Source organism: Podarcis gaigeae (genome assembly GCF_964106915.1).
Source record: "Podarcis gaigeae genome assembly, chromosome: 13".
NCBI lineage: Eukaryota > Metazoa > Chordata > Lepidosauria > Squamata > Lacertidae > Podarcis > Podarcis gaigeae.
The window spans coordinates 5,049,844-5,066,020 of NC_139689.1; the positions used below are offsets into that span (position 1 = coordinate 5,049,844).

At 50.6% G+C, this 16,177-nt stretch overlaps 2 protein-coding genes across 2 annotated transcripts; one reads left to right on the forward strand and one right to left on the reverse strand.

The window, feature by feature from the left end:
* Positions 1-700: 700 nt before the first annotated feature.
* TMEM88 (transmembrane protein 88) lies at positions 701-6,830 on the forward strand. Its single transcript, XM_083707207.1, has 2 exons — positions 701-1,186; positions 5,309-6,830. Exons 1-2 carry the CDS (start codon positions 911-913, stop codon positions 5,573-5,575), a joined length of 543 nt encoding a protein of 180 aa, XP_083563333.1. The 5' UTR covers positions 701-910; the 3' UTR covers positions 5,576-6,830.
* A 5,078-nt stretch (positions 6,831-11,908) lies between these two features.
* NAA38 (N-alpha-acetyltransferase 38, NatC auxiliary subunit) lies at positions 11,909-16,163 on the reverse strand. The gene is made up of 3 exons (XM_083707260.1): positions 16,012-16,163; positions 13,245-13,428; positions 11,909-12,320 (listed from the first exon to the last, which is right to left on the reverse strand). The coding sequence occupies exons 1-3, from the start codon at positions 16,090-16,092 to the stop codon at positions 12,208-12,210; spliced, it is 378 nt and encodes a 125-aa protein (XP_083563386.1). The 5' UTR covers positions 16,093-16,163; the 3' UTR covers positions 11,909-12,207.
* Positions 16,164-16,177: the final 14 nt, after the last annotated feature.

Below are 16,177 nucleotides of genomic sequence, written 5' to 3' on the forward strand. Positions count from 1 at the left end.
TTACTAGGAAAGGTACGCGATATAAAGCCGTCGTTCTTGTCCCAGTTAAGCTACGGGAACCCGCTTCCATGGGAAGCAATGACGGCCACAGGCTCGGAGGGATTTAAAAGCTAATTGGACAAATTTGCGGAGCAGAGGGCTATCGATGGCTACTGCCCATTATGGCTACGCTCCGCATCCTCAATTGGTGGACATTGTTTTGTCCCAATACGGCTCCTGCGGCAAACCAATGATGCCCTCTCGCTCTGTACCACGAACCAGCGTCCCAATGAACCTTCTCCTGCAAAAGCCCCTCTTGAAACAAACAGGCAGGCCACAGCTCTTGCACAGCGCCTGCTTGTTTTGAAAGGTGCTTGTGCAGGAGATGGACCTCCCATCCCTGGGTCAAATCTGCCTTTTCTTGGCACCCCAGCGCAGCCTCGTGGTACCACCGTCTCCGGTGTGTTTACGATTTGTGCACCAAATCTTTTTTCCCCCTTTTACAAGCATGGTCTGGGCCTGGGACTTAGCAGGCATGGACCACGAAGGGGGAGGCATATATGGGGGTGGGTGGGTCTCTGGAAAGAGAAACATCCCAGGAATTTGAGCCCAGGGAGACCCCCTTCGCCCCCCCCACCCTCTGGGAATGGTGCAACAAGCCAAGCATCTCTTGGTTGGACCAGTTTGGGAGGTGGTGTGTTTGATGGGCACTTGCGCTCTGTGTGTGTGTGTGTGTGTGTGTGTGTGTGTGTGTGTGTCTGCATTCCTACATTATCCAGGAGAGGTGGAGACCAGCCCCGGCAGCTGAAAGGGGGTGGAGATGGATTGGGAAGCCTATAAAGGATACGAGATAATTTGTTGAGCCAAGCGGCGAGGCAGGAGCGTCTCTGCTCTGAACAGCGTTGGAAGAGTTAGAGATCGGCAGCCTGAGATGATGGGCCTGGACACTCGCTCGCAGAAAGCCGTGTCGGGGTCCCTGGAACACGAGAGTGGGGCGGGGGTCTCCCCGCTGCCGCCCCCTCCCTACGGCGGGGAAGGGGCCTTGGAGCTACGGGGATCTCTGGACTGCTGGGCGTGCGCCGTGCTGGTCACAGTCCAGAACCTGCTGGTCGGGGGCCTCAATGTCCTCTTCGTGGGGGTCATATTTGGGCTGATCCTGCTCCCGGCCGGGGTGCTGCTGGGGTTCGGGTTCCTGTGCCATTCCAAGGTAGGTGGTCCTCGTTTTACTGTGGCACCCCTCCCTCCCACCAATACAGAATCAGGACCAGGCAGATGAGTGGGGAGCTGTGGGTCAGAAATGAGGACGTTGGCAGGACTGAACTGGGGTGTAAACTGTGTAAACCCTCCAAAACGCTCTTCGAAATAATAGCCTGACCTTTTGATGCTTCGGGGGTGAGAGAATGAGGCGTTGCGTAGTAGATGTGGGGGCTTTTTTTGGCAGGGTTGGGGTGAAGGCCAGGGTGGACAGAGATGCCTTTCTCAGGGCTCAATTGGGGTTGTAATTTATTCCAGAGCGTATTTTTCAATGGGCAAGCCCAGCCGTGGAGGATTGGGTGGCAGTGGTGGGGGCAGATGGGACTTATGCACTCTGTACAAGCTCAGAGGTACTCTTCCTCGCACACATCCAAAACAACCCCCAGCCAGGCCTAGGGGAGAGAGACTTCCAGGCCAGATATGTAATCATTTGGCCCGTTTGTTCTTAATTTGCACCCCAAACTTAAAAGTTTCGGGGCATGGGCTTAATAGCAAAGGTTTGTAGTTTTCCGCAGTGTTTCCAACTCCTGGGCTTGTGAAATCCTGGCAAAATGTTCTCGGCGTGACCTCGGGTGGAAAAAGCAACACTTTTCGCATCTCCAAAGCGGGTTTGCCGCATCCTGAATACTCTTTCCTTCCCTCCTCCCTGCAGTAGGAATTGTGCTAAAACTGAACGGGGGCTTGACCTTCTTTATCCTGGCTAAGAATTATTTTTCAAGAAAGGCTTCATCCAAATGCTGATAGACCCACTGCCCACTGTCCTCGCTGGCTGGAGCTCAGCAGTCTGGGGGGCTCCAGGTCCCCCCACTTCTGCTCTGCCTGCTTCTAGAGTTGGCGGTCAACTCCTCTCCCCCATTTGCTTCAGTTCTCTTCCCCGACTTGCCACTGGCCCAAAGTCTGTTGGTTCTTTCCTTACTCTAGATTGTGTGTTGCTGCAGGGACCCATTTTACAGATCGGGAATACTGAGGCTCGGGGAGAGAGGTGAATTGCCAGCAGTCGCAGGCACAAGCCCTTCTGCTCCACCTTCTCCATGGAGCTCAGTGGGCCAGAGTGGCCAAGCTGAATCTCTTATGGGGCAGAGATTCCCTCTTCCACTTCCAACCATCCCTGCTGGGTGTCCATATTTTTACATTTGTAAGGCCTTGCTGGCATCTTTTCTAGATTTCAGGAAGGAAAAAAAAAAGGCCTGGAATTTGGGCTGCCTTTCCAGAGGCAGGGACCAGACTTCCTTCACCCGCCCCAGTACTGGCCTGGCAGATACAGGAGCTCTGGGGTGGTCTTCCCTAAGGGAGCATTGAAGGCGGGGAGGGGGGGCAACACTGGAATGCTTTTGGATTAAGCCTCTCGTGGTGGGCTTTGGGAGATTGCAGAGGGATATCCTCTTTCCAGTCTCCTGGAACGTGTCATGTGGCTCTGCTCATTTGCAGCTTTGCAGGATTTTTTTAGTTTTGCCCTGGAGAAATGGCCTTTTTGCCCAAGGTATGTGTGGCGCATCTGAGATGCAGCAATGCACGCTCCTTGCTCACAAAACACACACACACAAACATCAAGGTGTTTCACAGTCCCCGAAGCCGCCCTAGTTACCTTGAGGCAGAAGGACCAACAAAGACTTCTCCCTTGGGGGAAATCGTAAATTAAAAAGCTTAACCATTTGCGCACACATTTAGAACACGTTGCCATCATTTATTAAATTTGCTTAGTCGCTTTATCTTGCAACCCAAAGGGACTCACAACAAAACAAACAATCCTACACACACACGGTTCCTGGGAAATCTAGTTTACTAAGGGTGCTGGGAAGTGAAATTCTGTGAGAGGTAAAGAACAGTTCCCAGGATTATTTGGGTGGGGATAGCGTGCTAATAGTGTGTTGGCAGCCTGATAACCCAGTTGCCCAAAGCGCTTGCCTTGCCCCCCCCCCTCCAGTGGCAGAGCCAGCCCTACCTCAAATCGGGTGGCCTGCCCAAGCTGAACCCGAGCAGGCGGGTGGGTAGGAGCTGTGCTGGTTCTTGAGTGCCTGTAACACCAGCACAACAACCATCTCAGGCTGACCACCACAGAGGAGGCTGGCTTCGTGCTCCCAGAGTTTTGTAATCCACGTTCAGCAAAAGGAGGTGGTAGTAGCAGAGTGGGACTGTACCACTTGAGCTGGCAAGGGGGCCCATGTGCCAGCTTAAATATGGGTAGGTAAACTAAGGCCCAGGAGCCAGATCCGGCCCAATCGCCTTCTATATTGGTCCCCTGGACGATCCAAGAATCAGAGTGTTTTTACATGAGTACAATGTGTGCTTTTATTTAAAATGCACCTCTGGGTTATTTGTGGGGCATAGGAATTCGTTCATTATTATTTTTCTCCAAAATATAGGCCGGCCCCCCACAAGATCTGAGGGACAGTGGACTGGCCTCCTGCTGGAAAAGTTTGCTGACCCCTGGCTTAAAAGTTCCTTCATGGTCAGCGGGGGGGGGGGGGGGAGAGGAAACTCAATTAAAACTCCCTATTAAAAACATCTAGCACCTCGGTGTAAAAAGTATCTCAGCCAGCCATGCTTAGCTCGTTTTCGGCTTGCAAAGCGTTTTTTATAAATTCGATTGCTTCGCTTGCCCCCTGGGGTGGTACAGCCCAGCCACTGCCACCTCGGGACTCTACCACCTCGCTTTGCTGCCCACCTCGGCCGGGAGGTGCTTGCATGGCCAAACTGGCCCACGCAGGGAGCCGAGTGTGACCAGGAGAGCAGTCTAACCCTGCAGCTGGTGCGATATTTCAGGTACGACAGCTTGTAAACATGGGCGGTGGTGGGTGAGCTCAACAATCACACACACACACAGACACACACCCCAAAATAAAAGAAGCGATCAATAGGGAGGGAGGATTCAGTGGGGCTCTGGGTCCAGACTTCCCGCTCTGTTTGCCATGACAAAAACCAGATGCCAGGGTCAGGGCCTTTGATAACCTTGTCGGGGCCGAGATGCACATTCCAGGCATGGATGTGTGGGTCTCCGCGCCCACCCTGAAATTTGGGGAGGAGCTGGTTGCTCAGAAAGAAGCCAGCTCCCTTTCCCTCGTCTCTGCCCCCTCACCATCCTCCTCCAGGCTTCTCATAGGCATCTGGTTGGCCATCGTGAGATCAGGACGCTGGACGAGACGGGCCTTTGGCCTGATCCTGCAAACGTGGGCAGCGTGGGTTGGCGTGAACAGTGGCCCTCCCAGCCTGCTCATGCAACGTCTTCGTTTTATGACGCCCTTTTCACCCCTTTCCTCCAGCCTTATCTGGCTTTTACTTGCGCCACAGCATCCTTGGTTGGCAACTGATCTGTGTTACAGAGCTTTGTGACCACGAAGGAACCGCCTTCATCAAGCATGTCCACACGCTGGACCGCAGGACGGAGAGAAGGCTCTTGTTTTCAGGTCCTGTCAAAGTTTTGCCACAAGCATCCGGTCAGCCGCTGTGAGAACAGGCTGCTGACCCATAGCTGTCAACTTACACATTTGAAAATAAGGGACCAGCAGCCTCGAAAATAAGGGACCAGCAGCTAAAATAAGGGATTTTGCTATTGTAAAGAGTTACATACCGGTAGATTGGTAGCATTGACAGACGCTGTCAATCCGGCATGAGGTGGTTGCGGCGCCGCCGCGGCCGCTGAAGCTCCGCCCTTCTGCATCCCTCCACATCCCCCCCTCTTCCTCCTCCCTCAGGCTGCCTCCTCAGCTGTCACCACCGCTGCCACGCTCGCGGGCAGCGTGGGCAAGAGTCTCTCTCCCCCCCCCCGGGCGGGGAAGGGCTGATGGAACTCCTCGCGCCAGGACAACGGCGCCAGTGCGCGCTCTCGCGCGTGCGGAGGAGGACCCCGAGCCGCTGCTTCCCTCCTGAGCCAGGCGAGCATGAAACCCGGGAAATTTAAGGGACATCATCAATAAGGGACAGCAGCGGGACATGGTGCTGGGATAAGGGAGTTTCCTGCCAAATAAGGGACGGTTGACCGCTATGTGCTGACCAGATGGGCCGCAGGCCTGATTTAGCAAGCTTTTCTGATGGCCTCTGACCCCTAACAAGGCTTTTTCTCCCTCTCTCCCTGCAGTTCTTACACACCCAGGAGCCCTACTGCACGGCCCACCTGAACGACGCCTCCTCCGTGGCACTCCTGGTGGTGGGCTTCACCCTCCTGGTGCCCCTCCTGGTCTTGGCGCTGGCTGCCTACTGCCGCCTGGCCCGCAGGCTCCAGCTAGGCTACTGCCTCGTCCCCTACAGCAAGGCCGTCTACAAGAACCTGCCCGCGTCCCATTACCACAACTCCGGGTGCTGCTGCAGCCAGGATTTCGAGCCAGTGGAGAAAGTCTGGGTTTGAGGAGGGGGGGGCGGTTTGGGACGGGGAGTGGGTGGGGTGGGGTGGGTGGGGAGGGCACAGAACACCAGCGGCAAGATGTGGACGCGCAAGCTTGAGGGAACGCACTTGTCTCAGACCGGCAGCAAGAGTGGGATACGTCGCCGCAGTGAGATGTGCAATGGGGCGTCAGGCTCTCACCGAGCACAGGACTGTTGCAAAGGGAGAGGCGGAAAATCCCATCAGAGGCAAGGCTGTCGTTCCTGCATTGCAGTGGGATGTAGGGATGGGGGTCCCTTTCCAACTCTGTGGTTCTGTGATTCTAAGGGAAACGGCCAATTTCAGCATCAGTGCCAGTGTCTAGCCTTCATCAGAACATAAGCAGAGCTCTGTAGGTGGATCGGGCCCCAGGAAGTCCATCTTGCTCTCACAGTGGCCACCCAGATCCCTGTGAGAAGCCAGGAAGCGGGAGGTGAGCCCAACGGCAGCCGTCGCCCCGCTTGCCTCCAAAGAACGGGAACGACCCTGCACAGAAAAACTGCAGGAAGAACCTTTGGCTCATAAGGAAAGATGGACGCAGATCCTCATTTCCCAGTGGCTTCCAGTATTAAAAGCCCTAAACACACCCGCAGAGAATTTGTAACATGGGTCATCTCTCCAGCTGCTGACGAGGAAAAACTGACAATTCACCCTGGAGGTGAAGGACTTTGCGACGGTGTGCTAGGGCGGAGTGGGGGTCCTCAGTTTCTATTCGACCCTCAGCTGCCCTTCAGTTCACACAAACAGGGCTGCTGGAGAGTTGAAGGCCCACTGCAGAGTTTCCTACAAAGCGGGAAGAGCTCCACAAGCAAAACTTTGCATTTAAAAAAATAAGGAATTAGCCCTTTCTATATATGAAAGGGTTCTCCTGCACAAAGGGGTGGTTGGGAAGAGACAAGAATAGCTCTATCAAGTAGTTTCTTTAACCCATGGAACTCTCTGCTACCTGGGACATGTTTGCCTTTGGATTTCTGTGGTTGGACAAACGGGTGAAGATGGAAGCCTGTATTTGTCCCCGGGGATAATTTTTTGCAGCAGTATCAGGATACGAGTTCCAGAAAGGTTAGGGGCCCTACTGCCCTCTTCCTCGTACGCACACTAAGCGGCAGCCAACTTGAGCCCTTGCCAAGTTACATATAAGCACGCTGTTCAAGCGACACATTTATCGCGGGCGGGAATTATTCGGGCGAAACTCATTTGTACTGTTTTGTCAATATGAAGACTACAACTTTGATACGAAGCTTTGAGTGGTTGCGTTTATTATTATGGCTGGGGTGGGCTCTGACTTTCCTTGCACTAGGGTGGTGGGTGGGGCTGGGGGGCAAATTCACTGTGTGGAGGGGTAGTCAACTCGTAGAAAAGGACTTCTTCTGAAGGAGCTCGGGATATGGCCATATTCCCCTCCTCCCATCTAACCAGGCTTATGCTGTAGATTTAGGTAAGGATATTATTTGCCGCTGAACTTCCTTGATGGATAAATCTACATTCGTGCTTTCAGACATGGGGTTGTCAATTACAGTATTTTTCGCTCCATAAGGCACACCGGACCATAAGGCGCACCTAGTTTTTTTTGGGGGGGGGGGGAATCAAGAAAAATCAAGAATCTCTCCCGGCTTCAGCAAAAGCAACCCGAAGCCTTCAGAGCGCAGCGCAAGTTCCCACAGTGCTCCAAAGGCTTCAGGTGGCTCACCGACCCCTCTCGCTCTCCAGGCTTCAGCAAAAGCAACGCGTAGCCTACGGAGCGCAGAGGGAGCACTCCCTCTGCGCTTTGGAGGCTTCGCGTTGCTATCGCTGAAGCCAAGGAGCCTGCATTCGCTCCATAAGTCGCACATACATTTCCCCTTCATTTTTGGAGGGGGGAAAAGTGCGTCCTATAGAGCGAAAAATACGGTACTGGAAAGGACGAGGAGTTTTCATGAGCCGTTTTTATTTCGGGGAAGTCACACCCAGTACGCAAGGTGTAGGAAGAGGCACTTGAACCGTATCATGGCAGAAACGGACCTTTGCATCATGCTTGCCTTTGCAGCGCCTTAAGCCACAGGCTTAGCCAAGCGCCGCTTTGCTCAGGGGTCCCCCTCCTCGCCAACAGAGCGGGAGAGAAACACCAGCCCCGTTCCCCTGCTTGCCCTCTTTTTCCTTCTGGCAAGTTGTGAATTGAAATGAGAGAACGCAGGCATCTTGGGGGACTTTTGAGTTTAGAGAAAAGATTTCCCCCCATCCCCACCCTAGATGGCTTTGAAAGAGGATTGGGCAAGTTCTTACACCGTCCCATGTCTTTTCTTCTTCGGCAACCCTTCGTAGCCGAGTAAGATTGTCTCCCATGAACACGGTCTTAACAGTGAGTCCGTAAGTGACTGTGGAGGCCAATTCTGGACCCACACGTCCTTCCACAGTGGGGACATCGGTTTCCTGGCAGGAGTTGATCACGGTGTGGATTTGCCATTGTGCTTTCCTCTTAGCACGTTTCTCCCTTGCGTTCTGAGTTTGAGTGTCTTCAAAGCCCATGACACCTTTGGTCAAGGCTGTTCTCCAACTGGAGCGCTCACAGGCCAGTGTTTCCCAGTTGTCAGTGTTTATACTACATTTTTTTTAGATTTGCCTTGAGACAAGTCTTTAAACCTCTTTTGTTGACTACCTGCATTACGCTTTCCATTTTTAAGTTCGGAATAGAGTACAGTGGTACCTCAGGTTAAGAACTTAATTCATTCCAGAGATCCGTTCTTAACCTGAAACTGTTCTTAACCTAAGGTACCACTTTAGCTAATGGGGCCGCCGCCACAAAATTTCTGTTCTCATCCTGAAGCAAAGTTCTTAACCCAAGGTACTATTTCTGGGTTAGTGGAGTCTGTAACCTGAAGCGTCTGTAACCCAAGGTACCACTGTAGCTGCTTTGGAAGACGATAATCAGGCATCCACACAACACGACCAGTCCAACGAAGTTGATGTTGAAGAATTGTTGCTTCAACACTGGTGATCTTTGCTTCTTCCAGTACACTGATATTAATAATAATAATAATAATAAATTTTATTTATATCCCGCCCTCCCCAGCCGAAGCCGGGCTCGGGGCGGCTAACAACAATCAACAATCAAACAATCAGATTCTAAAAAACACATTCTAAAAATATTTCATTATAAAAATCAATTAAAATCAAATTAATGGCAACTAATTAAGCAAGATTCTAAGCAGGTTGCCAGAGGAGGGAGTCAGGCTGCGCCCTGGCCAAAGGCCTGGTGGAACAACTCTGTCTTGCAGGCCCTGCGGAAGGATGTCAGGTCCCGCAGGGCCCTAGTCTCTTGTGACAGAGCGTTCCACCAGATTGGAGCCGCAGCCGAAAAGGCCCTGGCTCTTGTTGAGGCCAGCCTAACCTCTCTGAGGCCTGGGACCTTGAGGATGTTATTATTTGCAGACCGTAGGTTTCTCTGTGGGGCATACCAGGAGAGGCGGTCCCGTAGGTAGTTTGCCTGTCTTCCTGAACGATGTGTAAAAATTTTCGGAGACACCGTTGATGGAATCATTCGAGGAGTTGGAGATGGTGGTCCAATATAAGTGGTCCAAGGTTGGTAGTACAATAGGTTTGTAAACAAGCATTTTGGTTTCCCTGCAAATGTCCTGGTCCTAAAACATTGCACTTCAGTCAGGAGAAAGCCGGCTCCATCGAAAAACACCACTCTGTACCTAGCTTTGAACGGTGAGCTTTGGTGACAACAACCCCACCTCCCTAAAAATACCCAAGGTAAATCTTGGAAGCCTGAAATCTACCCACCCTTTTCCTCCACCACTGCTAATAACCACAAGACTTGTCTATTGTAGGGTTCCTGTTCCCATCACCAACCCTAATTCCTGGCCATGCAGGCTCAGCCTGATGGGATTTTGGAGTCCAGCAACACCTGGAGGAAACCAGGTTCCCATTCCTGCTTTATTTATTTATTGCATTTAGGGGAAGAGCTGTTAGGGGTACTTCTGGTAGGGACATGTCCAGCTCCTTCTTGGGTGGTCTGTCCACCTCTGGTCCCCACCCTGCACTCAGCTCTCACCTGTGGCTCCTAGAAGCCTGTGAGCATGCAACAGCGGCCACACCCTGTGAACGGCTTCCACTGGCCGGCTAAACCAGATGAAGGGAGCCGATGGGTCTCAAACCCTCAGGGACTGCATGTGAAGGCAGGCTCTGGGGGCTTCTGCACCTGCTGTAGAGGGAAGTGAGGAGCAGATGGGGCTCATCTAGGAGAAGGAAAACTCTGATCCTAAATTTACGCTGCCTGTGGGATGGCAGCTGGATGCTGCCTTGTGCCCAAGCTTGCGCCCAAGGAAGTCCGTTCAGTGCTGTTGGTGAAGCAGTTTCATTTCACCCCTGCAGGTGCACTCCATTCTCTCCCAAGGCAGACGGGTGCCAATGTTTACATTTGCATCAGGTCACCTAGGCCATTTCAGCAGGGATGGAGTAACCGGTGGCACTCGGGATATTATTGAGACTCCATAAACTTCGAGCCAGCAAGGCCAACAGTCAGGAAGGATGGGTGTTGCAGTCCTCACAAGATCCCTAGCTTCCTTCCGTACAGAATGAAGGTTGAAATTGGGCTTTCCCACTCATGCCTGTTTTAACCCACGAGCATCCATTCCGTGGAGTTGAGACCAGGGTGGTGGACTTTGAATTATGGTAACCTGGGTTCAGCTGAGATGGTCCCTCTGGGACAATTGTTCCCCCCCCCCAGCCTCCATGAAATGACATTAATTGCAACTTATTGATGGATAATGGCTGCGAAAAGTGTTCGCTCTCTGAAAAGGCTGAACTGCAGCGGCTGCAGGAACACAGGCACACCCCTAGGACAGCGTAACCTTGGTCACGAACACCTTATTCTCTGCCGAAGCACCTGTGCCACGAGACAGAAAATCCAACAAGTGAAGCTTTCCCTGGCAGGGAGGGGAAACTGCCCCGGCTGAACTTCGGCCTGTTGCGCAGCTACCAGAGGGACACAGACAACCTGTGAAAAGGTTATCACTCTTGCTGTGGGGCTGGAGAGGGGAATATCCTGTTCCAGAACAGGATAAGGAAGAGTGGAGTCAGCCCCGGGCGCCAAGAGTCTCTTATGGAAACTCTGCGTTCTGGGGAGGAAGGAACCTTGGATAAGATAAAGCGGCTGCTGGCGTGTACAAGCTCCCCATTGTGATGTGGGAGCAAAGAGGAGCCAAAGAAGACAAGACCCCGGTCTATCTATAGATACCGTTTCCTGCACTGCTTTGCAGCTGATGGAACAGCCGCACAGGTCAGCTTGGGAGCAAATCCTGCTGCTTCTTCCCAGGGAACTGGTGGCAATGGCTTTCCCTATTAAAAAATGTCAGCCGCTGAGATCAAGATGGCGCCTTTTCAGACCCAGCTGGTAAATTAAACGCCCCTGTTGCCAGCAGGGCAGCAGAATGGGTTCTGCAGTGCAGAATGCAATCTTGAGGGCTGGACTCTACCTGCAGCGACGGCGCCATTCCTGTTTCCAGCCCATGTGGTTTGAAAGAATATTGGCGGCGTGTGGGGTGGGGAATACATAAGAGAAATTTTCAGAAGCTGAAGGCGGAGTTCAGTTACCAAGGGCTAGTGGATTCAGTGCTCTATCGCCCTGGCGTCCTCATCTAACCAAGGCAGCATCTTGCAAATAAGTCATGCAAGTTACAAAGGCATTTTTTTCTTGTCCAAGTGGTGTTTTTTAAAACAACAACAAAGAAATAAGCATAGCTGCTATTATTCTACAGCCCTCTTGAAAATGAGCTTATAGCAGCTGAAATGCATTTTCCCTAGGGACTTCTTTGTAAAAGTTAATGTTAAATTTATTGCCATTTTGGGGTGGGCTTTGCCCCTGCTGCTCACTACACTGGTGAGATCTGTGCTTTTGCTTTCAAAGGGAAAGAGGTGGTGGGAAACCCCAGATCTAGGCAGCTGCAGAGGCACTGAATATAAGCTGCTGTTTTTAGCTGTACTTTGAAATCTCATTGGAGCCTCTGCTAGTTCTTCATATTGAGATGAAAATATGTGATGGGTATCTGTTCCTGTGCTGTTTAGCTCTCTCCCCCTGCTCCCCCACTGCAAATCAGAGAACTGTAGAGTTGGAAGAGACCCTCTGCAAGGCAGGAATCTCAACTAAAGCACCTGAACTTGCCAGCCAGCTGATACCGGGGACCTTAGGGGGAGGGTAATAAATAAATCCACCATCATCAGTGGGGATGACCAAACAGAACTCCCCAGGATTCAGCAGGCCACAGAGGTAGCAGCCAAGGCCTGCCCGTGGCCCACACGAGGTCCATGCGTTACAAGAAAACAAACCGACAACAATTCAGAACAGCAATGGGATTCTTTTCCAGATTTAACAAACATTTAACAAATGCAAACATTAAGTCCACCCCTTTTTCAAGTCTTGGAGATGGGGGGTGTCCTGTTTCACAGTGCATGCACTGGTCCAGTCCAGCTTTGCCAGGAAAGCTTAATTCCCTAGGGAAAACCGGGGTCTAGCCGGGAAGGGAGGAAAATCGTCTCTTGTCCTGCAGCAAACTGGGGACTGTGTCCCTTCCCCGCATCACCCCCCCCCCCGAGTTCAGTCAAACGTTGGAGGCCTGCTGCCCTCTGGCGGTGCATCAGAGGTACTGCAAGGAGGCCAGGCTCTCCAGCTCCACCTCGATGGAGACAATGTGATGTCCTGGAACCATGGCCAGACCCAAGACTCTGGGCTCACCGGCGGAGAAGGAGTCTGCAGAGCAAAGGAGGGAGAGAGTGAGAAGGAGGGTCCCATCTGCTCCTAATCCAGACTTGGGCCCTCCAGAGGCTTGGGGCTACAGCTCGCAAGTGCTGGCTGGCACCGATGGGAATTGTAGTTCCAAACGCCTGGAGGGCCCCAGGTTGGCAAAGGCTGTCCTCATCTCCTGGGCGCTTAAAGGCTCCCTCCACAGAACACAGGGGCGTCCATCCCCCAGGCACATGCCCCTCTCCTCTTCAAGAGAGGTAAAGGTACCCCTGACCGTTAGGTCCAGCCGCAGACGACTCTGGGGTTGCGGCGCTCATCTCGCTTTATTGGCCGAGGGAGCTGATGTTTGTCCGCAGACAGTTTTTCCGGGTCATGTGGCCAGCATAACTAAGCCGCTTCTGGCGAACCAGAGCAGCGCACGGAAACGCCGTTTACCTTCCCGCCGGAGCGCTACCTATTTATCCCTCTTCAAGAAGCCCCCTTGAAGTTCTGTCTCGCCAGGAGAGCTGCTAAGCCCCACCAACCCTCTCTTGCCCCCAACCTAATTCTTCGCTATTATTACAGTGGTACCTCGGGTTAAGTACTTAATTCGTTCTGGAGGTCCGTTCTTAAGCTGAAACTGTTCTTAACCTGAAGCACCACTTTAGCTAATGAACGATTTCTGTTCTTATCCTGAATCAAAGTTCTTAACCTGAAGCACTATTTCTGGGTTAGCGGAGTCTGTAACCTGAAGTGTATATAACCTGAAGCGTATGTAACCCGAGGTACCACTGTACTTATATCTTTTTCTCTGTTTCACTCTGCTATTGCATCAGTTTTTCCTCAATAGCCACAATCAGCTTACAAGCAAAAACACATGGAAAGCATTAAACAGGAAATGAATAAAGAAAGATGGTGGGACGATGGTGGAGACCCCAGGTGAGAACTAACCTGTGGGCTTGAGGTACTCCTGGGCGGAGCCGAGGATCACGTTGCAGTCTCTGTCGGTGCACAGGAAGCAGCCCACCAGGGTCCGCCCATCCGTCATTCGGATGCGCATGCTCTTGTTGAGAAGGTTCTCCAGCTTCCGGCGGGCATGCAGGTATGGCGTGTCAGCTTTTTCCTCACCAGAGTCCTGGCAGAAACGTTCAAAGGGTTAGTCTTTCCATCTTAGGGAATCTTTCCATAATACTTCATAGGAAGAAATGCACCAGTGGGGTATCTTTCCCTCCCACTCCCTGGTCCTGCTTTTTCACTTTCCAGAGAGAGACCAAGCCTAATGAGGATTTAGTCCTCATGGTGGCATATGGGCAATGCTTGGGGAAGTCTCTCTTGGGCAGGCTCTAGAATGCAAATTTGTGGTGGTGGTATTTTAATATCTCAGGATCTGTTCATGCCCCGTGGTGGGGGTTCATTTACACAGGGCTTTTAAATTTGCTATAAGAGGGCCTTCTCAGTGGCTGCTTCCAGATTTTGGAGCTCCCTTCCTAGAGAGGCTGGACCAGCTCTCTGTTCGCTACGTGAAGATCGTTTTATTCCAACAGGCTTTTTGGGAACTGTTTTTAAGGAAAGAGCTTTTAATAGTGCTGTGCTGTTTTTACTATCTGAATTTTAATGAACTTTTAAAATATTGTCTTGATTCTATTATAGTTTAATTACTCTTAAAATACTGTCGTTGTTTCTAGGTTTTCATATTTTATCCTTGTGGTCTTAATTTTTGTAAGCTTCTTTGAGTCCAGGTCTGGGGGAGAAAGCTGGATTATTCTTCTTCTTCTTCTTACATTACCATTTCCTTCTTCTCCCCTTACATCACTGACAGTCAAGTGCGTTAATATTTTCCCAATTACCTAGAATGGTAACTCAGCTGAGAAGTGATAGAGGAGGTGTTAGAATTTTCATGAAACAGGTGTCATGTTCACTCCTGTGAACAACACACAAGTTGCTTATTTTATATGCCAACACCCTACAAAACACACACACAGCAGTTTATGTAGAGCCTTAACCTGTTTGCTCTATCTAGTGTTTGATGGAGATGGTTCTTTCGTGGATTAGTTGCCAACCAATAATATTTTATTATAAGTTCCTTTCACTATTCACAGTCAATAGGTTTCGTTACAGAGTAGAAAAGGCGGCATCTTCTTCAAATCGAACCATAAAAGATTTACAAAACAGCTGAGAGGGTACTGATGAAAACCAAAAAAGGGTTCACTCCAGAACAGGAAAACTCTGCGTGAGCAGCCGGCAGGGCCAATGTTCAAGCCAACAAAGGCTACCCACATTCATAAGAGCATAAGGAGAAAATACTGGATCAGGCCAGTGGCCCACCTACTCCAGCATCCTGTTTCTCAACCAGGTATCCCAGAGGGAAATCAGGAAGCAAGATTCGAACACAAGAGTCACTCATAATAAATACATATTATCCTTCCACCCCGACCCACCCTGTAGGTAACCAGTGACCTCTCTCCCCCCCCACACTTTACTTTTTATTTGTTTGTTACAATTTTAACCCTGCCTTTCCTCCAAAGGGGGCACATATGCTGCTGCTCCTGCCTGACCCACTCTTTATTTAATCCCCAAATGAGCCTTGTGAGGTAGGGCGGGCCGAGAGGCAGCATCTGACCTGCAAGGTGGACCTTTAGCTGCATGGGGGGGGGGGAGGAAATGTGGCATAAAATTGCGATGAAACACATACATAAATATGTGATGAAAATGATGTATAGATGGTGTATTATACCCGTTAAATTAGCTAAAAGGTATAAAGTTAGCAATAAATGTTGGAAATGCAAAGAAAAAGAGGGAACATTTTATCATATGTGGTGGGAATGTAAAAAGGTGAAAAACTTCTGGGAGATGATATATAATGAGATGAAAAAAATGTTGAAATATACATTTATTAAGAAACCAGAAGCATTTTTACTTGGCATTGTAGGAGATGATATAAACAGAAAGGATTGCAAGTTGTTTTTATATGCAATGACGGCAGCAAGAATATTATTGGCAAAAAAATGGAAGCAAGAAGAATTACCAACAAAAGAAGAATGGAGGATGAAATTGATGGACTATGCAGAATTGGATAAACTAACCGGAAGAATTCGAAACCTGCGGGACCAGAGATTCACAGAAGACTGGTGTAAATTTACGGTCTATTTGAAAAGTAATTGTGATGACCAGATTACGTTTGTAGGTTTGCAAGAAGTTTTGTGAGGTGAATTATTTGAATTATTGCAAAAATGGTTAAAGAGGTGGATTGTGAAGTAAGATAATTAAAGGCAATAGGAATTTAAGAAATGCAGAAGAAATGATAAAAATGGTGGATCATCAGAGGTGCTGATGGAAGTCCAAAAAGATGGTATAAGATGTGAAGTTCTGTTGAATGTATAATAATTGGTATGTTGAAATTAATAAAAATTAAAAAGAAACACATACATAAATAAGGCCACCTAGTGAGGGGGGATTTGAACCCTGGTCCCTCCCATCTCCTATCGCCCCCCCCAAAAAAACACGTCACCACTACACCATACTAGGCCCTTCCAGCCTAAATTTGATTTTTTGGGGTGTCTTATTATACCCTCACTCCCAATTATTCCCATTTCCCATCCAGTGTACTTACCCTCTCTATCCCCCAGGGTACCTCCTTCTCCTCCCCTATTTGAGCACCCCACCCCATTATGTCCTCCCCCTTTCTCATATCTGGAGGCCTCCCCCCTGGGCTCCTCACCCCAGGACTGGGACTGTTTCCGCAGCCATTCTCCTCTCCCCTCTGCTGCTGCAACGGCTCTGGAAGGGCAGTGGCCGCCATCTTGACCCTCCCGCCGGCAGAGGGACTACAGCTCCCAGCAGGCCGCTCGGCTCCCCCGCCCCTCGGTTCCCAGCAGGCTCTGCGC